This window comes from Girardinichthys multiradiatus, chromosome 14 (genome assembly GCF_021462225.1).
Source record: "Girardinichthys multiradiatus isolate DD_20200921_A chromosome 14, DD_fGirMul_XY1, whole genome shotgun sequence".
Taxonomy (NCBI): Eukaryota; Metazoa; Chordata; class Actinopteri; order Cyprinodontiformes; family Goodeidae; genus Girardinichthys; species Girardinichthys multiradiatus.
Window position 1 is genome coordinate 25,402,926 of NC_061807.1, and position 24,514 is coordinate 25,427,439.

The 24,514-nt window shown below is 40.4% G+C and overlaps 1 protein-coding gene across 2 annotated transcripts; it reads right to left on the minus strand.

Moving 5' to 3' along the window:
- Positions 1-6,016: 6,016 nt before the first annotated feature.
- On the minus strand, positions 6,017-12,355 carry LOC124881098. 2 transcript variants are annotated; one of them, XR_007041529.1, is made up of 2 exons: positions 12,031-12,355; positions 6,017-7,081 (listed from the first exon to the last, which is right to left on the minus strand). XR_007041529.1 is itself a non-coding variant. In XM_047386598.1 (2 exons), the coding sequence occupies exons 1-2, from the start codon at positions 12,237-12,239 to the stop codon at positions 8,414-8,416; spliced, it is 648 nt and encodes a 215-aa protein (XP_047242554.1). In that variant the 5' UTR covers positions 12,240-12,355; the 3' UTR covers positions 8,033-8,413. The 2 variants fall into 2 exon arrangements, 1 of the variants encoding a protein (XP_047242554.1); XM_047386598.1 differs by lacking the exon at positions 6,017-7,081 and adding an exon at positions 8,033-8,852.
- Between the last annotated feature and the right edge of the window lie 12,159 nt (positions 12,356-24,514).

Sequence of the window (24,514 nt, forward strand, 5' to 3'; positions counted from 1 at the left end):
CTGTATTTTTGTTATCTTTCCCATTTGTTTTGGTCTCGTTGTGCTCATTTAGATCTCTGTCACCGGTTTGTTTGTACTTTGGTTGGTTTGGCTTAATCTTATGTTGCAAAGTTAACCCAACCCTAGAACTGAACTGTCCTAACCTTTATTTAAACTTGAAGAGTAAGGGGTTGAAATATTCCACAGCAAAATGGGAAACCTCTTCCAGACAACGGCATCGGTTTCTTATATATAAACAGATGTAATGTGTTTTTGTTGGAGTTTTGTTCTGTCATATAGCAATCAATCCGTTCAAACTAGATGTTTAAACACATTGAGAGACCCTTTCTGCTCACAGTCTGTCATTATACCATACTAAACCTTCCCTGTTTTAGGTCAATAAGGAATCTTTTTTTAAGCATTACCTGAAGTGTTTCTGTTTGCAAAATGGCAGAATAGTGAAAGTTTTTAAGGCTTTCTCTAATTTCAGAAGTAAACATTATCTTTTCGTAGTATATGGTAGAACAGCCTTATAAACTGCATGACTTGAATAAAAAATTTTTGGCATCTATCCACGAGCTCCTCACAACAGTCTGTTAGAATTATAGCCCATTCCTCCTGACAGAACTGTTGTAACTGAGTCTGATTTATAGGCCGCCTTGCTCGCATGCACCTTTTCAGCTCTGCCCAGGAATCTTTTGAAAGACTGGGATCATTGAAGGCCTCTCCAAAACTTCAACTGCTTTTTCCGTGCAATGCTGTTGAAACAGTACGCCTTTCGTGCTGTTAGTCAGGTCACCCTGACAACCAATTATTATTACATGTTTCATAACAGAATTTCATGCCTTCTTGACTTATACATTTGTTTCTACCTGAAGTGGTGGTGGCTGTCTCCACTATTATTACTTCTTACAAAAAAACCATTTCTGTTTTGTTGTGACTGCAGTAGAGGATTCAGTGATTTTGCATCATTTTGGCCAGAACAACAGGGCTGCAGATCTGTGTTTTTAATGCTTTACTGTTGATACTGTACTCTGAAATCAAAACAAGTAAGCAGTTCTAAGAAAAAACAAGGCTAAATATATCTGGTGACCCATCTACTGGAAGGTAATGTATGATTTTGGAGTCTCCGTGGACCGTGGGCTGCATTTGCATCTCCACACCTTGAGTTACCTCAGCACTTCACAAGGAGCGCTGCTGATATTTCCAACTACAGTAACACATGTACACACGGCTATGTACCTCAATACAGCCTCTCGGAGGAGCTGATTGATTTGCATAGCTGCTTGTCGAACCATGTTGGTATTGACAGAGATTTGCACCGATTTCAATCCTGCCACATGTGAAGGAAGACAAAGTTGATTATTGTTGCTCCAGCGCTGAGCAATTGGCCCAATAAGGACTGCTTTGCACGTCTGAAAAGGTTACACTGTCCTGAGCAGCAGTCACAATTTACCGGTATCCAAGAAGTAACTGGAAAAAAGGCAGCAATAGTTTGAATATGACAAAAGTGCATTTAGATTCTAAACGATATTAAACAAAGAAATGGTCTGTTCGAGCCTGGACGCTCCAGCCTGCGGTCCTTCAGCATAAGGAAGAGCAGGGGCCCCGCTGCTGAGACTGCAGTGCTGTAAATTTTGAGTTGTTTACGGATGCTGCCATCTTGGTGCGCTCCAGGAGGGAAACTTGGAGCTGGGCTTATTACTGGCTGCTTGATGGGAGTGCAGTGAGGCGTGTTAATTAATACAACATCCCTGGGCCCATAAGCTAAACTGCAGAGCTAACCCAGAAGGGAGGAAGAGAAAGGGGACAGAAAGGACAAATCACGAGATGGATTTATCACAGAGGGTGGAGAGAGGCTGTACAACATCTGCTGACAAAACAGAATGAGATCTCTGAGAGCACCGATACTTCTGAATTAGCAGTTTTAAAGTTGCAAGCAAACCGTAAGATATTTCTTTTTTTGTAGATTTAATTCGATTAAAGCAATCAGAATGTTAAGCAACAAAAAGGTTTGCAATAAAGACAAGCGCGACCCAGCTCTTCATGTATCACCACTCATGTCAGGGATCAACGTCAGCTTTTCCACTGTCTTTCAAAAACAAGAACACTTTCCCATGTGTCTGTAGTTTTAGGATGGGTATGTTCCATCTGTCCAGACAAAAATATCAACATCTACTCTATAAAGTATGAAGTGGGAATAATGTCATCCATCCGTCCATGAATCTGTCTGTCCATCCATCAATTTTTAGGTGACCTTTGGGTTTTAAACTTTAAGAAACAGTATAAAAAGGAATCTCCTTGCCTGGCCTGTCCTTCATCACCCCTCCATTGGGTAAATTAGGAGCAAATTAGGTTTTCTTTCCCTGCCAAAAAGATTTAGTATACTGTTAGATGTTGCCAGCCAGAGAATGGCTGCTGTTGCTTCCTCAGAACTTCTTTCCTCGTAAGACAAGTTGTCAGTCTTGTCAAACCAGAAAAAACTTGCCTTGAGAAAGAAAAACTCTACAGGGACTTCTTCCCCTCCCTTTAACAATTTTTCTATCTTCCTATTTCAGCACTGAGATGCAAAATTCTTACAAACTAAGACCAGAGTTGCCAAATAAATCCTGTGTTTTTGTTCCCCATTTGAATCTGAAAGCTCAGCTTTTATATTTTAAGGCATGACAATATCTTCAGCCTATGGAATGAATAGACGTTAGAATAAAGCGCCTTGTTAACAGAAGCTGAACAATGGTTTTCATTATAAATGACGACGCTTGCTCATTCTGTGCGTAAGTTTATCATGCTTTCGAATCAGCCCGATGACGGCAGCAGAGGTGCTGAAAATAGCTCGCCAGGGAGTGGACACAAAGGAGGAGAAGGTCTATATATACCCTGAATAAACCCGGATCATCAGGAAGTGAGGGGAAAGGATGAGTTATGTTGATATTGGTGGCAGGTAGCTGAATCCCATTTTAACTGCTTTCACCAGCTTTTCCGTTTTGCTCGCTGTTTAGAATTTGCTCAATAATTACCATATTAAAATGGATGTAGGAGTCTATGTGGTTGTGCTGGGTAAAGATAAGGCTGCGAGAGTACGGATGGCGGAGTAAACCCGAGGCCTATCAGTCAATTCTGAATAGCTTTATAATTACGGAGTTCCACAGACATAATTTCCTTCTAAAAATAATGCAAACTTTCATTTCCCCTCTCCTGCATTAATACGGTGTGTCGGTGTGAGTTTGTTTTGGGAAGTAACTTAACCTCTTCCTGTATTAGTCGACGTGGTGCCATGTTAAGCACTCTGTAGCCTAGTTTCTGCACAGCGTGTGTTGCTGCCTCCCCATTTTGGGATTGGAGAAGAATCCAGATTGTGACACATCGAAGTTGTTTTCATGAACCTGACATTCTGACGGGATTAACATTTTTGTATTTATTGTACAGGCTGAACATGGACACAAACAGTTGTTCACACGCACTCATTTGGACATGAACGTGTTTTTTGGGAGGGTTTTAATGAACTATTTTCCATTGTAGTATGATTATACAATAATGATAAAAAGAGTCACACATTTAAATTTCTGTGAATTATTTCTAATCTACGGAATCAAAATTATTTATACAGGCCCAGATATATACATACACCCATACTAATATTTGGAGAAATATCCCATAGCACTTTGCAGAGTAAACATACATTACAACAAACCATCCCCCTTAGATGGATCATGCCTGTTATCAACTGGAAATAGTTGAAAAACCAGTCCTACAATCCCCAGTGACGAAGTTTCACATACTCTTTAACCTGGAGGGTGCCAACTAAGAAAGAAGACCTTTCTTCAAGACTGACAACTTCAAGCTCGGCTTAAATTTGCAGCTTCCCACATGGACAAGCCAAAAGCCTTCCTAGGTCAGATGAGGCAGAGAACTTTTAACACATTTGACTGACTTTCATATTTGTACAACTTATGTTACCCATGTCCTTTACATCTGGGTAATTTCATGGGGGTGAGGTCACACATGTTTTATCTGATGAACCAAAAAGGTTCCCACACAGCAGGACTCAGTGCTGGCTCATTTATTGCACCATAATGTGGCACCAAACTAATGTTTTAAAGTGATGGGCTTTTCATCAGACAAATGAATTATGTACAGGGTCATCGTGTGGGGTCTTTGGCCCTCGAACAAGGAAATGCCACTACCTGCAAGTTGTTGCAAAGATTACATCACACAGAATCATACCAAAATATATGTAGATCCTGGAAATATAAAGATCTATATGCACACTACTATGAATTAAGTTCCTCCACCACAGTTAGGGTTCCCACAGAGTCAGACATACTATGCATGTACTGCACAGTCGGGTGTACTAATTTCCTACATAATTTGCCTTGAAGCTTTGGGAGAACAATAGAAAAGAAGGTGGTATACAGGTCCTTCTCAAAATATTAGCATATTGTGATAAAGTTAATTATTTTCCATAATGTCATGATGAAAATTTAACATTCATATATTTTAGATTCATTGCACACTAACTGAAATATTTCAGGTCTTTTATTGTCTTAATACGGATGATTTTGGCATACAGCTCATGAAAACCCAAAATTCCTATCTCACAAAATTAGCATATCATTAAAAGGGTTTCTAAATGAGCTATGAACCTAATCATCTGAATCAACAAGTTAACTCTAAACACCTGCAAAAGATTCCTGAGGCCTTTAAAACTCCCAGCCTGGTTCATCACTCAAAACCCCAATCATGGGTAAGACTGCCGACCTGACTGCTGTCCAGAAGGCCACTATTGACACCCTCAAGCAAGAGGGTAAGACACAGAAAGAAATTTCTGAACGAATAGGCTGTTCCCAGAGTGCTGTATCAAGGCACCTCAGTGGGAAGTCTGTGGGAAGGAAAAAGTGTGGCAGAATACGCTGCACAACGAGAAGAGGTGACCGGACCCTGAGGAAGATTGTGGAGAAGGGCCGATTCCAGACCTTGGGGGACCTGCGGAAGCAGTGGACTGAGTCTGGAGTAGAAACATCCAGAGCCACCGTGCACAGGCGTGTGCAAGAAATGGGCTACAGGTGCCGCATTCCCCAGGTCAAGCCACTTTTGAACCAGAAACAGCGGCAGAAGCGCCTGACCTGGGCTACAGTGAAGCAGCACTGGACTGTTGCTCAGTGGTCCAAAGTACTTTTTTCGGATGAAAGCAAATTCTGCATGTCATTCAGAAATCAAGGTGCCAGAGTCTGGAGGAAGACTGGGGAGAAGGAAATACCAAAATGCCAGAAGTCCAGTGTCAAGTACCCACAGTCAGTGATGGTCTGGGGTGCCGTGTCAGCTGCTGGTGTTGGTCCACTGTGTTTTATCAAGGGCAGGATCAATGCAGCTAGCTATCAGGAGATTTTGGAGCACTTCATGTTTCCATCTGCTGAAAAGCTTTATGGAGATGAAGATTTCACTTTTCAACACGACCTGGCACCTGCTCACAGTGCCAAAACCACTGGTAAATGGTTTACTGACCATGGTATCACTGTGCTCAATTGGCCTGCCAACTCTCCTGACCTGAACCCCATAGAGAATCTGTGGGATATTGTGAAGAGAACGTTGAGAGACTCAAGACCCAACACTCTGGATGAGCTAAAGGCCGCTATCGAAGCATCCTGGGCCTCCATAAGACCTCAGCAGTGCCACAGGCTGATTGCCTCCATGCCACGCCGCATTGAAGCAGTCATTTCTGCCAAAGGATTCCCGACCAAGTATTGAGTGCATAACTGTACATGATTATTTGAAGGTTGACGTTTTTTGTATTAAAAACACTTTTCTTTTATTGGTCGGATGAAATATGCTAATTTTGTGAGATAGGAATTTTGGGTTTTCATGAGCTGTATGCCAAAATCATCCGTATTAAGACAATAAAAGACCTGAAATATTTCAGTTAGTGTGCAATGAATCTAAAATATATGAATGTTAAATTTTCATCATGACATTATGGAAAATAATTAACTTTATCACAATATGCTAATATTTTGAGAAGGACCTGTATAAGGCCAATAAACTAGACAGGTGATGAAAAAGGGGAATACAAGGTAAAGGACATGGAGACGATGGACAGCGAGAAACACTTTGAATACTTCCGAATAGATAGTAGCAAGTTTGATGAGCTAGTTGGGCACCACCAGGGGACCCACCACACACCTGTCGGTGTGGCTCAGTGTCACATATAAATCAGTTCAATATGAAGATTTTTTTCCTGCTGTGCAATTTTTGGAGTAAAAACGCAGCCGTAAAAAACTGTCCAGCAGACGTCCGCACATATTTTTCACATGGGGCGAAGTTGATTTGAATAGATAATGAGTTGTTCAAAAACTCTGTCTTATATTTACTTAGGTTATCTTTTTCTGATATTAAAATGTGGTTTGGTGATCTCAAACAGATAAGCCTGACAAAAAAGCAAGAACAGAAAATATCTGTAAGGGGACAGATATTTTTCCACTGCAGTCACTGTAAGCTACCAGGATATGGTGTCAATAAAATGAATCTATAATCCAGAGGTTGGGCAAATATGATCGAGGCAACTGTAACCCAAAAGCAGCTTCATAGGAGAGCAAAGGACAGGGAAGAACAAGCATTTGGTTGGGAAGGTTGCAGGAGAGGGTGTGGGTGAACGGCGACCGACTGCTTCTCCTCTGATGAAATATTGATGCCGCTGACTTTGATTCTGTGATAGGTACTCTTGATCCAGATCTGTCATGGCATCAGAGACTCCCCACCACCACCTTCTTATTCTTCCTCAGGTAGTATTACTGGCCTCCGAAAAACTGCTCCCCACCCTCCACCAGCTTTGATCAAACGTGTAGACTTTGAATACCTTATAGAGATCAATGATGTGTGTATAAGGCCAGGCTGATGCTGTGGGCCTGGAACTCAATAAACAGCTGGACGGGGTTTTGCAGTTAGTCAGTTGTTGACTTTTATTTAACACGATTGCTGCTGCTGTAATTGATGACTGAATCAACAGACGCTGCAGCAGCCAACGCTGACTTCTCTTCTTTTTTCAGCTGAGCAGCACTCATATCTCTTTTCCCCTTGCAGCACTCATCTGAAATTTAAAACCAATACTCTGAAAAGAGAGAAAAGTAGAGGAAAAAACAAAACAAGCTTTATTATTTAAAGAGACCAGTTTCGTTAACAGAAACCCAAGGCATTGTTTGGGCTATAAATCTTGAGGCCGCAGCATCAGTGCGCTTGCATCTCTTCGTCCTTTTATAGACTTTACTCTGCATGCTTCTCTGCCTCTTTTATTCTCTTAAAAGACTAAAGTGCTCTTTTTTTCTCTTTTTCTTTGTTTCTATCTTTCTCTGTCTCTCACTCTCTCTGTATGGAGTGGAAAGCATCCAGTGTTGTGCTGTATTCCTGAGTAATGGAGCAGAGAGCCATCTGTCTGTCTGGCCAGCCATCCGACTGCATCCCAAGAATCCTATCAGTGTGTCTCACCTGCTAATGAGAAGCTAGCAGGTCTTCTGCTGCTGCTGCAGCCCTTAAAATGGATGACTTCCCTGCACTGTGGAGGCTGCTGAGCATACATGGCACAACCCTTGATTCTTTTTCTTGTCCCCCTTTTTGTGTAACGCTGCCCACAGCATGCTAACATTCAATTCTGAGCGTTTTTTCCGCTTTCACTTTTGTGTGTGGCAGGATTTTAAAGTCCACACTTCCCTGTTTGTTTTTTTTACCGTTACAATTTTGTTTCACATTTTATCATAATACAACCACAAACTTCAATGTTTTTTTTATCATTTCTATTGGAATTTGAGGATGTACCAACACAAAGCATTTGCAGCCTCTTTATGTCAATGCTTTGTGGAACCACCACTCTTTTGGGGTATGTCTGCTTTACACATTTAGAGACTGACATTATGACCTATTCTTCGTTGCTCAATCTTATATTGGATGTTAAGCAGTCTTGAAGTCTTGAAGATTCAGTTCTGGATTTGACTGCACCATTCTAACACATGACTGTGCTTTGTTCTTAATCATTTCACTGTAGCTCTGACTGGATGCTGGGTAAAAACTTCCCTACAGCATGATGCTGCCACCACCATGTTTCTCTGTGGACATGGTGAATTCAAGGTGATGGATAAAATTTCTGGATCTAAATAAAAAAATTAGCAGAATTCACCCTTTGCAGCAACCAAATGACACAATAGTTATGATCTGCTATTAGTAGAAGTTTCAGAATTTCTACCCATCAAATGTGTGACCTATTTCCTTCCCGCCACACTACATCTGTAATTCTCAGATGTCTGATGTCTTCACTGCCTCATCTCATGCAACTGATAGACTAGCAGGAAAATATGCAATCTTTTGTGTTCAAGTTTAAGCAATAATATAAACATGTTAACTATGCTTTTGAAAATTAAAGCCTTGTGGGTCCTATTTCCTCCCCGGCACACTACCTACCGGTGGTTGGTGTCTCTGCCCACTGGTGTACTTGTGGTTCTCGGTATCCAGGGCTGGGTGATTTGGTGTGTGCTGGCTCACTTGGCTGCTTGCTGGAGCCTGGACCCCTGGGCTCTGTTGGGCCTCTACTTGGGAGTGATATGTTCCGGGGTCTTGGGTCTCTGGGTCCATGGCTCGATCTGCTCGGGCGTAGATGGCTGCTAGCGAGGCCTGTGGGCTCGTCGCTGCAGCTCCATGAGGCTTCTGCATTGTGGCTGCTGGGTGGTTCCCCTGGGACTCTCCACTGCTCTTCTCTGGGGCTGTTGCGATAGTCCCGGCAGTGGTTCTCCCTGGGTTCCTGTGCTCTGGGGGGCCTTTGGATGTATGTGGCTCGGATCTCCTCCATATCTGTCCCAGGTCCAGGGGGGCAGGTCTGTGGCTTCTCACACTCACTATTGCATATGTTTATGGAGAAACCTTGTATACACAAGCACGCTAACACTCAGACCCACAGGTGTTTAGATTCAGGTGTTAACAGATACACAAATGTTCTATATTGAGCTGCAGTTACCACTAAATACATCTTGCATTCATAAGTACCGTGCACTTTTCAGTAAAAAAGCTGTTATGTTTGTTTCTGCAGGCGTAGAAGCAAGCTTGTAATCTCTCCATCCTTCTTCCTCTCCTCCATTCTTTTCCCATTCTTTCCCTTTTTCCTTTTTGCCCCACCTTTCTCTCTTTCGTGCTTCTTATGTTTTCCTTTTCGTTTCTGTCTCCGTGTTCGTAACAATTGAAATAATCCCAAAGCAGTTTGTCATAAAGTTTCTTTTATAAATATCAAGCATAGCATTAAAGCGTTAGCTGTCGATACTTTAATAAATTGTAGCATCTGGTTTAAACAATTAATCATAGTCTACCCTACAGCAGTAAGGGACACTGTGTTTATATATTCCCCCCTGCTGGCAACCTGTGTTACGCAACAGTATAATAATGGCCCAGTCCAAACACGCTATACGTTTTGAACACAAGGCAGCAATTCAGAGCTGGGGCTTTGTTAAAAAAGGCCTATAATTGAATAACTATAGGGAGTCTGCAATACAAAACCAGAGCAATGACTATCATCAGGTTGATAACCAATAATTACTTAAAAATCTCTGTGCTCATTAAGCAGCTCCTGCAGAGAGGCTGAGCTCAATATAGCCCCCTCCAGAATCCCCGCCCCTTGCCCAACAATATCCCGCTCCTCTTCCTCTCGTTAGATCTCACTTGTCCTCCTCATCTCTCTGCTTTTCATTCTCCCTTCGTTTTTAATCACTTTCCATCCCCTCACTCAGTCGTGCTTGGCTTAGTCCCTTTTCTCCCGGTCACCCATCCTCCATCTTTTAAGGGGCGATGGCAGTCATTTTTCATCCGTCCTGCAACTGTCCTGTTTATTTATGTACAGGCCACGCTGGTCTCGCGCCCCCCCCCCCCCTCTATGGTCTTTCTCTCCTCGGAAGATTAACCATACCCTCTCCATCTTTTCTCATCTATCATCCTAATGGGGGCTACAAGAGGGGAAAAAAACAACAATTTGCAGAGGGTGAAGCAGCCACAGAAGGGCACAGAAAGTGTCTGGAATGCCACCTCCGATCAATTTCCAGTTTGTCTTCGGTGTAATTTACGCAGCCGTTTTCATCCTGTCAGCTGTAGCAATCGTCTTTCACCTTGCATGCATAAAAACAGCAAATGTTTTGCATTAGATTTATGGCAACATTAAAGATGCAAACGTGGGCCTTTTCTCCTGTCTTAGTGAGTGCAGAACCATCACACTGGAAAGCATCTCCCGGAATGCGCTCTGACTAATTTACACCATTTATCTAGTGAATTAGAATGAAGGAGAGGGAAAAAAAGATATCTTCACAGACCAATGATGCTTGACAAACTGCAAATTGGAGTTTGCAATATAGTGAAAATATTTTGGCTTCTGTCAAATACTGACTCTTTCTTTTATGTTTTACCTTAATTTCTCAGATACCCTCATATCTATTGCAAACCAGAACATAAGACAGTCTGTGTCCAGAAACCAAACTAATCTGAATGAACAAAACAAGAAGCACAAAATCAAGCAACGCCTCTTGTAAGTCAGTATCTGACTGAGTCTGTTTTCTACATTCTGCCGGCTAGAACACATTAAGGCTGAGTCAGATTGTTGGAGAATTCGTTTGTTTCTGCTTAAGATTTTAGCCAAACTCTCTTTCAATCCAATTCTTTTTGACATGCAGCACAAAAGTGGCTCTTCAATTTGGGATTTTCTTTCTTTTGCCCATCAACATTGTCTTAATAACTGTTTTCATGACATTTTGATATAACATATTTTTTCATGAAATACGTTCTGACCGCTGATGACGTGATAAGTGGAATATTTTAACCACTTCTTTAGGTAGGCTGGTTTAACACTAGCCTGCTGACACTAGTGTCCCATAAGGCACTGAAATAATCTCAGGTGGTGGTTGAAAAATATACGATGAAACTAACCCCTTCAGAAAGCTAACACTGTTCAGTGTTACTGTATTTTCTCTAAATAAACATGAAGGGGTCCGGCTGGAGTTTCAACGTATCATGCAAGCAGTTACCAAACTTAACAACGATATATCATTTTTAAGCTAGTGATTAATGTATTAAGTTAGAATATTGTGGTATTAAAATGTTTCTATTAAGGAAGTTGTTTTTCACCTGTGGAAAACGTGAAGCACCAGAATACATCAGATCACACTATAATAGTTGTTGGGACACCATGCTTTTTTTTTAGAGAGTAAAAATTGTGACTGGCTTCCCAAATACTGCCCATAGCCCTTTGTTTCAAGCGTGTCCCTAACATACAGTGTCTATGACAGCCTTACCACTCAATCGATATCAGTTTCCTGCATTTCTACGGATGGAGCAGCTGTCTTGATGCTTTTGTGTTTAGCTGTGTCTCATTCCTGGATGGGCTATTGACAGCTATATTGCTGCTAAAAATTGTGTCTACTCTTATTTTTTCCTTATTTATATCTCACATAGGAAGTTGTTTGTTTATCTGTTTAGCCATGTCGTTTTCCTTTAAAGAGCAACTGACAAACCTACCGTTGCTGTCATTTACACTGTATTCTAACTTTTCTGTCATGTAGATATTACCCTGGTTCAGTGATTCTCTGTTTAGCTGTTTCTCTTGTTGTGAGGGGCTAAAGCTACATTGAAATGTGTAATCTTTGACAATACTGCTGCCCTGTTGCTTCTCTGTTTACTTTAGTCTATTTGATTGCTGCAAAATCAGTTACCAGGTAGCATTGAGTCTGACTGTACTATCTTGCAACTGAAATTAATTGGGTCTGAATCTAGTTATATAATTAGATTGTATCAGAATGAAACAGAATAATTTAAACTAAATTTGGACAGACTGACTTGCATATAATTGGACATATATTGGACATATTATCATTTGGGAGTGCTATATGAAAGTGAATTAAACTGAATTACTGCTCTTTGTAAACATAAAACATGTAAAATGATGACGTAGAAGAAAATGATGCCATGGCTCTTGCAGTTAAAACCCAACATACAAACAAAAAAAACATGGAAATAAATCATATAAATCAAATAAATTCTTACTCTAAATGTAGTAAAGGAAAGACCCCTCTGTACTTGTCTTCCATGGCCTTGATCGGCCTCTCAACCAGCCTCCCGCGCTGCAAGAAGCCAACTGCAGGAGTCTCCTGCAAACCACATGCTATCACAGCTCGGCCTTCCAGCCTCCAACCGCGACATGCGTTACACTCATCCACTCCACAGGGGAAGTGTTGAGCCTTGTTCGCCGACATGACAGCACAAACACAGAAACACCCTTCACCAGACTGGCAGCGCTGCCTTGAACTCCTCCTGTCCTCTCAAAGTTTCACATTTCTCTCTCTTTGGCTGCTCCTCCCATCTCCGTTTTCTCCTCAGTCTCTCCCCTCCCCTCAAAGAGCTGTTTTCCCTCGAGCGTCTTTGCGCACTGCCTTCTTTGTTGGTGTTTACTTGTCTGAGTGTCTTTCTAATCCTCCCTCATCTTTCTGTCAATATTCGTCTTTGTTGTTTGTTTAGTCTCCATGATGCTAAAGTGTACACACTGCTGGTTTAAGCTCAATCCAAACACTGGCTTTGGTGTTTGGTCTGAAAGAAAATCACATTGTCATTGTCAGAGATGCATTTGAGTCAAATCTGCAGGGAGTTCAGTGGAATCAGTTTGCTTCCCTTGCTGGACAACTTTTTAGGGATTACTAATGGAAATAAGGCACTGAACCTGAATATACTACATTTAATTTAACCATAACTGGATTGAATTAAACCATATGTCAATGTAATTAATTGGCATATATGAAACTGGTATTAATGTAACCAAATACAACGGTAAGTAAGAGACATTAATTGGACTAGGTTTCAATGCATGTAAATCAGATTAACTGGACTGAATGGCATTCTGTTATTAGAGGGTTAGGAGTTAGGGGTTAGTTTAAATTCTTTTAAAGTAATTGGACTGAACTGGACTGTTTGTCAGAATAAATTAGACTAAACTGAACTGGACTGAATCAGACTGGAGCCCGGTAAAATAAAATAAACGACAGCGATACTTAAAGGGTTTGAATGTATAAGTGATCTTGTTTAATTATTAAATATATTCTCAGGTGCACAAAAGCACACCCACAGACTCCACACTGTCATTATGTATTAAACAAAGATATAGCCTAAATGTGTTTGTGAACATCTGAGTTTCTGAATAACGGTGAAACTTGTTTTGTCCTGGGGGGCACCTTAACCTCAGCCTTCGATAGAGTTGACCCTCATCTTGGACAGACTCATCTATTCGGTTTGTCTATTAGAATCTGTTTGAAAGTGGTTTTCATCATATCTATCAGACAAATCCTTTTCTGCAGCTGCTTCAAATTGCAGGTCCCTCTATTATGGTGTAACTCAAGGCTCTCTTTCAGGACCCATGTTGTTACTTGTGTACCTGCTCCCTCTTTGACACTTTTTTAGCTTCTTAAAGACATTCCTTATAAACTGATGATCTAGCTTTTAAAAGCCCCAATAGGTTTTAAGTTACATGTCTTAAATATAGTTGAAACCAGATATGTACAGGGGTTGGACAATGAAACTGAAACACCTGTCATTTTAGTGTGGGAGGTTTCATGGCTAAATTGGACCAGCCTGGAAGCCAGTCTTCATTGATTGCACATTGCACCAGTAAGAGCAGAGTGTGAAGGTTCAATTAGCAGGGTAAGAGCACAGTTTTACTCAAAATATTGAAATGCACACAACATTATGGGTGACATACCAGAGTTCAAAAGAGGACAAATTGTTGGTGCACGTCTTGCTGGTGCATCTGTGACCAAGACAGCAAGTCTTTGTGATGTATCAAGAGCCACAGTATCCAGGGTAATGTCAGCATACCACCAAGAAGGACGAACCACATCCAACAGGATTAACTGTGGAAGCAAGAGGAAGCTGTCTGAAAGGGATGTTCGGGTGCTAACCCGGATTGTATCCAAAAAACATAAAACCACAGCTGCCCAAATCACGGCAGAATTAAATGTGCACCTCAACTCTCCTGTTTCCACCAGAACTGTCCGTCGGGAGCTCCACAGGGGCAATATACAGGTCCTTCTCAAAATATTAGCATATTGTGATAAAGATTCTCTATGGGGTTCAGGTCAGGAGAGTTGGCAGGCCAATTGAGCACAGTGATACCATGGTCAGTAACCTGGGGAATGCGGCACCTGTAGCCCATTTCCTGCACACGCCTGTGCACGGTGGCTCTGGATGTTTCTACTCCAGACTTAGTCCACTGCTTCCGCAGGTCCCCCAAGGTCTGGAATCGGCCCTTCTCCACAATCTTCCTCAGGGTCCGGTCACCTCTTCTCGTTGTGCAGCGTTTTCTGCCACACTTTTTCCTTCCCACAGACTTCCCACTGAGGTGCCTTGATACAGCACTCTGGGAACAGCCTATTCGTTCAGAAATGTCTTTCTGTGACTACCCTCTTGCTTGAGGGTGTCAATAGTGGCCTTCTGGACAGCAGTCAGGTCGGCAGTCTTACCCATGATTGGGGTTTTGAGTGATGAACCAGGCTGGGAGTTTTAAAGGCCTCAGGAATCTTTTGCAGGTGTTTAGAGTTAACTCGTTGATTCAGATGATTAGGTTCATAGCTCGTTTAGAGACCCTTTTAATGATATGCTAATTTTGTGAGATAGGAATTTTGGGTTTTCATGAGCTGTATGCCAAAATCATCCGTATTAAGACAATAAAAGACCTGAAATATTTCAGTTAGTGTGCAATGAATCTAAAATATATGAATGTTAAATTTTCATCATGACATTATGGAAAATAATGAACTTTATCACAATATGCTAATATTTTGAGAAGGACCTGTACACGGCCGGGCTGCTTTAGCCAAACCTTTGGTCACTCATGCCAATGCCAAACGTCGGTTTCAATGGTGCAAGGAGCGCAAATCTTGGGCTGTGGACAATGTGAAACATGTATTGTTCTCTGATGAGTCCACCTTTACTGTTTTCCCCACATCTGGGAGAGTTACGGTGTGGAGAAGCCCCAAAGAAGCGTACCACCCAGACTGTTGCATGCCCAGAGTGAAGCATGGGGGTGGATCAGTGATGGTTTGGGTTGCCATATCATGGCATTCCCTTGGCCCAATACTTGTGCTAGATGGGCGTGTCACTGCCAAGGACTACAGAACCATTCTTGAGGACCATGTGCATCCAATGATTCAAACATTGTATCCTGAAGGCGGTGCCGTGTATCAGGATGACAATGCACCAATACACACAGCAAGACTGGTGAAAGATTGGTTTGATGAACATGAAAGTGAAGTTGAACATCTCCCATGGCCTGCACAGTCACCAGATCTAAATATTATTGAGCCACTTTGGGGTGTTTTGGAGGAGCGAGTCAGGAAACCTTTTCCTCCACCAGTATCACGTAGTGACCTGGCCACTATCCTGCAAGAAGAATGGCTTAAAATCCCTCTGACCACTGTGCAGGACGTGTATATGTCATTCCCAAGACGAATTGATGCTGTATTGGCCGCAAAAGGAGGCCCTACACCATACTAATAAATGATTGTGGTCTAAAACCAGGTGTTTCAGTTTCATTGTCCAACCCCTGTACATACACTGTAAAAAGAAAATACAATTTTATTTTCTGGCATTAAATCAAACTAAAGGTCTCAGTCTGTTAGGATTTTAAGGCAATGCCTCAAACACACCACTTCCTAGTGTGACCACATGGGAAAAAATATAAAAAGAACTCCGCTAAGATATTAAGAAGAGAAATCTGGACCTCCACAGGCTTGGTTCACCCTTGAGGAAAATTACCAGATACCTGAAGATGCCAGATTAATCTCTACAAATAATTAAGTAAAAACTGCATGGGAATGCCCAGCCATTATGCCATTCAGGAACGTGACAGGTTCTGCTTGTACAAAGATGTCCAAAACGTTTTAGCAAAGTCATACAGTTTATAAGTCAGGCTTACCAGTTACTAAGAAAATTAATTTAAACTTAATTTGAAGACATTGGGAAAAAAATTTAAAAGTCTAATATAGTAATCATTCTGGTATTTAAAAAATACAAATACATTTTGAAACCTTAACTGACCTAAATCGTGGAAAACTTAGTTTGATTTGAAGTGAGACTGTAAGAACAAATGTTTTTATTTATTTATTTATTATTCCTGGAAAAAAAACTTGAAATCTTTCTTTGCGCTCCAGAGAGAAACTAAACCTCAGGTAACGGAAACTCATGGTCACTTATTGAGCTCTTAATGGACAAAGGACCGGGTCTTTTAAATCCATAGGTCCCCCACCAGGTCCTGTGATCAGTGTCTGCTGGCTGTGCCACATATGAAGCTGAAAACAAAGGTTGCATTTTAACAGCTGGAAACATTTATAAAAAACAATAAAAACTCGCCTATGTACAACATTTTGTACAAACCACTTAAAAGTTAGAGGTTGTATTATTATTATTTTTTACCATGTATATACCGCTGTATATGTAATTGAAAATAATAGGACTAAGTCGGAATGCCTGTAGGTGAAATTAGTTTGAATGAATTGGATTGTGTAATTAGAAATAAAAGCATCAGATTGGTATTGTATGCAAAAGGAATGAATTTGACTGAATTGGACTCTGTATAGAGCAGGACCTTCTTGGGAATTAAATAGGTTGAACTGGAGTTAATGTGATGGCAATCTGTTAGATTGAATCAGGGTGTTTAATTAGAAATATTTAGACTGAACTGGATTGTGCGTCAAGTCCTAAGCCAGTCCTTTGTGGATTTTCTGATATGTTTTAAATCATTGTGATGTTGCAGGGTCCAGTTCTGCTCCACTTTAATGTTTTTGCAGGCTTTATAGGCTCTGATGCAGCACAGCATCCCCAAACCATAACCCTCACAGCTCTATGCGTCACATTTGTCATGATGATATTTTTTTGGAATGTGGTTTTAGTGGATAAGTTTATTCCAAACCTGTCAGTGGTTCTGGTCTCCAGATAATAACTCCAGATAACTCAATGTCCAAAGAACATTATTCCAGAAGTCCTGATGTTTGTCAACATTCTCTCTGGCAAACTTCAGTTTGACCTGCATGTTGTCTTTGGTGAGGAAAGGTTTCCTCCTTGCACATCCCCCATGGAAGTTCAGCATCTGCAATCTCTTTCTGATTAGACAGGCATACAATTTCATATCAGCAGTAGTAAGAGCCTGTTGTCAGTCACATGACATGTTAGGGTTTTTGGAGACCTCTTTTAGCATTTGCAGTCTGCTCTCAGGGTGAACTTGCTTGGAGTTATCAGTTTTTCAATGTCATCCACTTTAGTCTATTTTGTAGAATGGCTGATTTTAAATTCTTTGGAGACCTCTTAAAATTCCTTACCAGACCCATAAGCCGCTACAACCTTCTTGCGGAAGAAAGCTCTTTGAAACTTACAATAGTGGTGACTCTCACTGCAACAATCAGGAACACCCAACTAAATGTTTGAGGTTAAAACAGGGTAAACTTTCTTTAAGACTGAGTAACAATGTTGTCATTGTGTGGACCTGGTTTGACATGCTGGTGTGTTATTCTTTTCTGTTGTTCCTCAGCCATTTTAAACAGGATTAAATGTTGAAAAAGGCTTAAATTAAATGAATATTATATTTTAATATCCAGGGGTAAGGTGTTGAAATTTCTTCAGGTCTGTAAAAGACAGTACGGTTTGAAGTGCACCATATGGATGGTTCAGTTGTGTTGAATATGACAGCAAGTTTGAATTTAATAGCATTGATCTGGGTGGAATTTACAGACAATATGTAAGTGGTTTCTAATCCAAGTATGACTATACTTGACTATATCAAAGCCATCTAACCTGAAGTAATAATCAATAACTTTAGTTGGTCAGTTCATGTTCTCAAAGTCTTTTCTGTCACTATGGTGACCTGTTAAATTTGAACTGTTTACAAGTGCTCTTGCTGAGCTGCAATACATAGACTGATTTGTAGTTTGGACTGAACCTCACATGTAGTCCAGTTTATCATTTCAGATCTTTGCATGCAAAAGCTTTGTTTTCTTCCTACTCTATTTCTGTTTTTTGGGGGCGATGGAAAACAAGACTTATTTCAGCAGCAGGAGGCAGCCATTTTATCTGAAAGATCACCACATGCTAACGTGTTGTATACCCAGCAGACAAACAAAGCTGAATAACATGATTGCGGCTACAGAGCCAGATTCAGGAGTTGGTCCGGATCAGATATCGGATGAAGCCTAAATGTAGCCCTGTTCAAACTGCAAACTGACAAATCACTTTCTCTTTGGGGAAAATCATTTAAAGTAGTTATTTATTTTGTTTGGAGCTTATTCCCGCCCCCCCACAACATTTAATGAACACTCCATAATTGTTTTTATCTATTTCAAAAACTATGTATCAGTAGAAAAAGTAACTGATCTACACAGAGGCTGTCAAATTGTTTCAGAAAATTAAAGAATAAACAGAAGAGCAAACACCAGACAGGTCAGGAATAACATTATTGAGATCTTTAAAGTGGGGATAGGTCATGAAACATAATCAAGTTTTAAACATTTATCGCATGTCAAGGTATCTGTGATTATTGAACTGCTGTAGTTCATTACATTTATGTCGGGCTCTCCTTTGACTTTTAGGGTATTATGGAGTATATAAATAACACTGGGTGAAATAAATAGGGCTTTAACTGCCCCATTTATGTATCAATAAATTTTTCCATATTGTTAATTTGGCGTGACTTGACTTTACGTGTTGAACTTGGTTTGCAAAAAAAAAAAAAACATTTTAAATAATAATAATCTGGTGGCCTCTGCTAGAACGGCACCAAGAAAACGACATATTTACTAGGGGTGCCAGTAATTGCAGAGGTTGCTGTAAAGCATGTAGGAATTTATGAGTTTTGTTGTCCCTGGCTCACCTGATGGCAGATTTAATGAGTGTGAATATTCTGTTATTACATTATACAGTAAGCATAATGCATAAAATGTCCACAGAACAGCTCAGACTAAATTGGATAGGAATGTACATCAATATTTTAGCTTTCAGCGTTGGTGGTAGAAATAGAAACTGAAGATGTAGGACTGCTGTTTAGCAAACTAACCGGTTAAATATGTTGATACCAGCTGACTGAAGCGTCACCATCATGACTGAAAGGAATTAAGTAAGTGGAGACAAGAGGAAGTGCCAACTCAGTCTCTTGCCCCCCCCCCCCTCCCCAGCCCTGAGGGCATAACTGGCCTCCCTTCAAAAGGAGCAGGCTTATAAAACAATCTCCATAAGAGTGAAACTGGCGCTTGGCTGTGGTGGGCGTTAGTCAACGAGTCAGTCAGGCGAAGGCCCCGCTGTCTCCCACTCTAGAGGACAGGTACCTTGAACTAGTTTCTCCAAAGCTGACTAGGAGATTTAATGCAATAGAAAGCCTCCGGGCCCTTTTAGCAATTTGGAGTCAACACACAAATACGCCCACGCTCAACTGGAAAGACTTTCCATCTCTGTCCCTTCATGTGCTAATGTGCTGAATGGAGGTGTGTAAGAATCTGCTACAGAGCGTGTGTGTTTGGTTTCCCCTGCTGATAGCTTCCCACCGCTCCCTCCTTTTTCCTTTTTGATCCAGAGCGGCACATCACTGGACATTTTAAAAAACACACTGCAGAATCACACAGGGTTGTGTGTTTTTAATAACTGTCCATATCAAACTAATTTTTCCACCCACGCTGTGTGTGGGGTGAAGCACAGAACTCATTTAACACATGATGATCAGTCAGTAAAATGAGGGGCCGTTAATACCCTACGAACTGTCAAATCTGTTTCTTTGTGGGTTTTAGTCAAACTCAGCGTTCTTTAAAAGGAACAGTCACATGGTCACTATGTGGCAGAGCTCCCAGATAGATCTCGTAGATTGGTAGGATTTTCAGCCGTGTTATAGACCAACATTGTATTCACAATGTTTTACAAATAAAAATCTGAAAAGTGTAGCAGGCATTTGTATTCATTCCTCTGTTTTACTGCTTTGTAGAACCACCTTTTGCTGCAATTACAGCTGAAGGATTTTATGTTCAACGCTGTTAGAGACGAACCTCTAGCGACTGAAAATCTGCAAGTTCTTGGCAAAATAACTAAGGCTCAGTCAGAGTGGATGGCGAGTGTCGGTAAACATCCATTTTGATGTTTTGCCAGGGATTCTTGAGACTGGATTTGGGTCTGGACTTTGATTGGGCCAATCTAACATATTGGTATGTTTTGAACTTATCCAGAGTTAATCACTGCATTCGAATAAGCAAATTCTGGCCTCATTCCTACTAAATAAAAATAGTTTAAAGCTGCACAACCTACATACCTGTTTTAAAAACATCTGCTAAATGAAATTTGTATTTAATGGTTGAATTAAAAAAATCACAATTTCTACTGTTTTAGATTTTATAATGAAGACAAACATCAAACCTTTACAAAAAAGAAATTGAATACAATGCCCAATGTACTGTATATTGGGGAAAAGAAACTTGCCATTTTTGGCTAACTGACATAAAATACAAAATGAGTTTTCATTGTCATTTTGTTGTGGAAATTCAGGTGTTGGATGAAAACATAGAAAAACTGCAAATTCTACCCTCTTTTTTGTTATTCAACAACACTGGTCAGTTATAGAGCATTTTTGCTAAATGTTAGTATGAGTCACTGTGCAGGGCCCTAGAAGTCACAGCTCTTCGTAGCTCTGGCTTTGTATTTGGGTTTGTTATCCTGCTGCAAGGTGAACCTCCCCAGTCTTGAGCCTATTGCAGTCTCCAACAGGTTTTCTTTAAGCAGAGCCCAGTATATAGCTCCATCCATCTTCCTTTCAAGTCATTCAACTTCCTTCTCTATACAGAATAAAAAAACTATTTCCACAGCATGATACTGCCACCTCCGGTCACTTGTAGGTGTTAGGATTATGAATCTGAGAATATTATTTAATATTTAATATTAATATTTTAATATTTTATCAAATAATATTTTGGTCTGTTAAGTGTTGTCCTGTGAATACCAGCCCAGTAAGGCGATGGTATTAGGACAACATAGAAAAGGGTGAGACAAGCTCTGACATTATTGAACAGCAAAAACTCTGCACACACATGAAATTAATTCACACAGTTTTTTAAAATACAAGAATTTATTAACAAAAATAAGTCAACTCAAAGTCAAACATATTTCAATCAACAAACTCTTTACTATGCTAAAACAGTCCAACAAAACTACCAAGCAGAATTAAAGAATAATGAAGACTAATGGGCTATGAACAATATAAACATGTTGATTAAAGATGATTGAAAATCATGACTGAAGGAGTGATGCAACATTACCATGCAATGTTTATGTTTGAGAACCAAGGATTATCTTGAAGAATCTGGAAATGAAGTTAAGTTAGTCTTGGAATTAACTTAGACAATAATCATCATACCTTTAGACAACCAATCATAATGCAAGATCAGATAAAATATTATTTTAATAAAATAATGTTTTACAAATGATCTGCTGAATAAAACCAACTTTCTGGATGACTAATTCTCAATGGTGTCTCATTAGCTGCCTTTATTTAATGAAATAATATTTAAAGAAATATTATTAAAGGAAATGGTAAAATATTTAAGGGAATATTTTGGAAAAGAGCCAAGTCTTTCTGGAGAAATGGGGCTTAATGTTGTTTGCTTAGTTATCAAATTTAGTAAAATGATGTTGGGGACACATTATTTACTGGATTGAAAACTAAACCTTTCTGGGTAAATATTTTTTGGCAGCAAGCACGTGTCCTTTGTTAGCAGTGGAAGCTAACAAAGAAGCAGGTAGCTTAGCACCAGAATCAAACCCACACCTTTAGAATACCAGGGTCAATAAAAGGGTTAAAATGCATAAGCGCAGATGGCGCGTTAGGATCAATCTTCTGTTTAAAATCACCCTTCAAGTATAGTTTGTCTTAACTTTAAAAACATACAAAGAACACAACCTGAGCACGTGTGCTGCAGATATTCTGCTAGCACCAAGATAGCTGAGTTCAACCCAAAACAAAACTAAACTTCATAAAATGGAAAAGGTTTAGATAATTTCAATCTAAATCACTTCTATATTATTCTGCCCAAACACTTAACCTCATGAACTGTGGTGAGGAATGTTGTCCAAGGCGGAGAAGTTTGAAGAAAAGTCCACAATCTTTAAACGGTTAGCTACAGCTAACCTCCGTAGCTGTGGGGAGTGGCGGCTGTTCTGTCGGCCCTGTGACGCGGCTCCTGTTGTCCTTCTCTCAGGCAGGGAAAACCGCTTCACTCGGCTTGTAGAGACAGCTTCTCTACTGGGGACTTCTCTGCGACAGTTTGCTTCTGCAGGCCTCAGAGAGAAAGTAATCAATGCTTATACCTTAATTTACCCCTTTCTATGAATGAGTACCAGATTCTTTCAACAGTAATTCATCAGTACATCAGTACTTAACTTGTGCATATAATCGCGGGATCGTATGACACCCTTGAATCCAATTGAAGAGTGTATGTCTGTTTGCCAGCAAAGAGACATTAGCGCGCTGTCTCCTCCTATCCCGATGATCACCGGCGTGGAAGAGGTCGGACCATTGGAAAGGGGGTGCTTTTATACAGCCAGTGGCATCATGGGAAGTCCGCTGCTACAGTTTGCTTGGCTGTGCCGGAAGTAGGTTAATGCAATTTATTTTGAAAGTTCCAGGAAAATCTGTACTGGCCTTTCACGTTGTAACCATGGCTGTGGGTCCCAACATGGGGATGGTGTGTTCAGGATGTTGTGCTGTGCTAATTCTTCTCCACACTGTTTAGCCATCAAGTTTAGATTTGGTCTCATCTGAGCAGAGCACAATTATCCACATGGTTGCTGTGTCTCTTACATCCCTTGTGAAAAAACTGGACTTATATGCTTATAAACAGCATATGCTGTTTACTCACTAATTTATCCTATTAACTAAGACATTTACAGAACTCTGTACTGGTATTGAGTTTAAATTACATACTGGAGTTCAGTTTACTAATTAGCTGGTTCTGTAGACTATTGCTTCCTCTGGATGTTATTTAGGGGTATCAGAGAAGAGGCTAAATGCCACAAATGCATGCCACCGTTTTTAAGCTGCCATTAGCCTTTCCATCTGTTCTTTAGTTAAATTGCTGCCTTGTATCCAAACTCAGATTACTTCCCCATATCCTAGTATTTTACATAACTCTATGATTTTTGTAAAGCTTCCGCTGGCATGTCATAAATCCAATTTGGCTGGCTCCCTGAACAAAACAGGCCATTATTATTCTGGAAAATCGAAGGTGAAGACAAATGGTTAGGCTTGCCATCAAATGGAGCATGTGGATGAGAGCCGAGGCCAGATAAATAAAAAGCAGCAGTTCCTGAGCTGCAGGGCCTCAGGCTATTGCATTGCTAGCAGGCAAACAGCCACCCAGCTGCCCCACCAGGCCAGGAATATATCAGGCAGACTATTGGTAACCTGACAGCTGATTTAGCTCCCCCTTAATGAGCAGAGGGCTCTGCTGCAGAAACCCCTACAATCTGTTACATAACAACATCACAGACAGCCGGCAGGGGAAGAGGCAGACTGCTTGGCCTGCGAGGATGTTGGAAAATCAATAGCTGTTAAATTCAGCATAGAATAAGAACTGAAGGTCTGTAAATATTGCAGAAGACTTTGGAGATTGTATATTAATGTAGCTGTAGTCTACAGTTTTGTGCAAAACTTGAAAATGATTCTTTAATTGTCAAACCAAGCAGAAAGCTTTTCTTGTAATCTTTTAAAGTGGTCTTGATAAGTAATTCTCTAGATTGTGTGAAGGTCTTATAAAGTTCTTCTTTGAACTTTGTATGTGTACCTAATCATGACAGCATAATGCACATGACAGCGAGGTGAGGAAAGTGAACAAGTAGCAGACAAAAGAAGGTTCAGACAACTGTTCTGGGATGCTGAACAGATGTCTGATACCTTTGAAAAACCTCTTCTAGTATTAAAATCCACAATCTGAAAAACAATAAAAAAATAGCAAATTGCAAGAGCACTGTACAAACATACCAGGTAGTGCCTATTTAAAACCTGGTGATGTATTTGACAGCGTGTATTATTATACACTATGCAGCATTGTAGTGTATAAAGGTATGTGATTATTTTGATTTTTGACAAACCTGGCACTCCATGCTGCAGTAGATCATCAGAAACCTGAAACTGGAAACTAACACTGTATGTGTAACAAGTATGTGGGCCTCCAGACACCTTTGTCTTGTTACTGTTATTTGTATTGCTCATTCTTGCATTGCTTTGGCATGGAGCGACTATATGCTTGAAACAAAATGTCTACAGATCCAATTTTTGTTTAGTTTTTACTAAATTGTCTGTTACATCTAGACCTAATTGTTAATCTCTTTGATATAGGGGCCTTGTTATGAATTAATGGTTCATAGGTCAATGTTACGTAATTTTGCCAAAAGTATTTGCTCATCTGCCTTTACATATGCATGAATTTGAGTGATGACACATTCTTAGTCCGTATGTGTCAATATG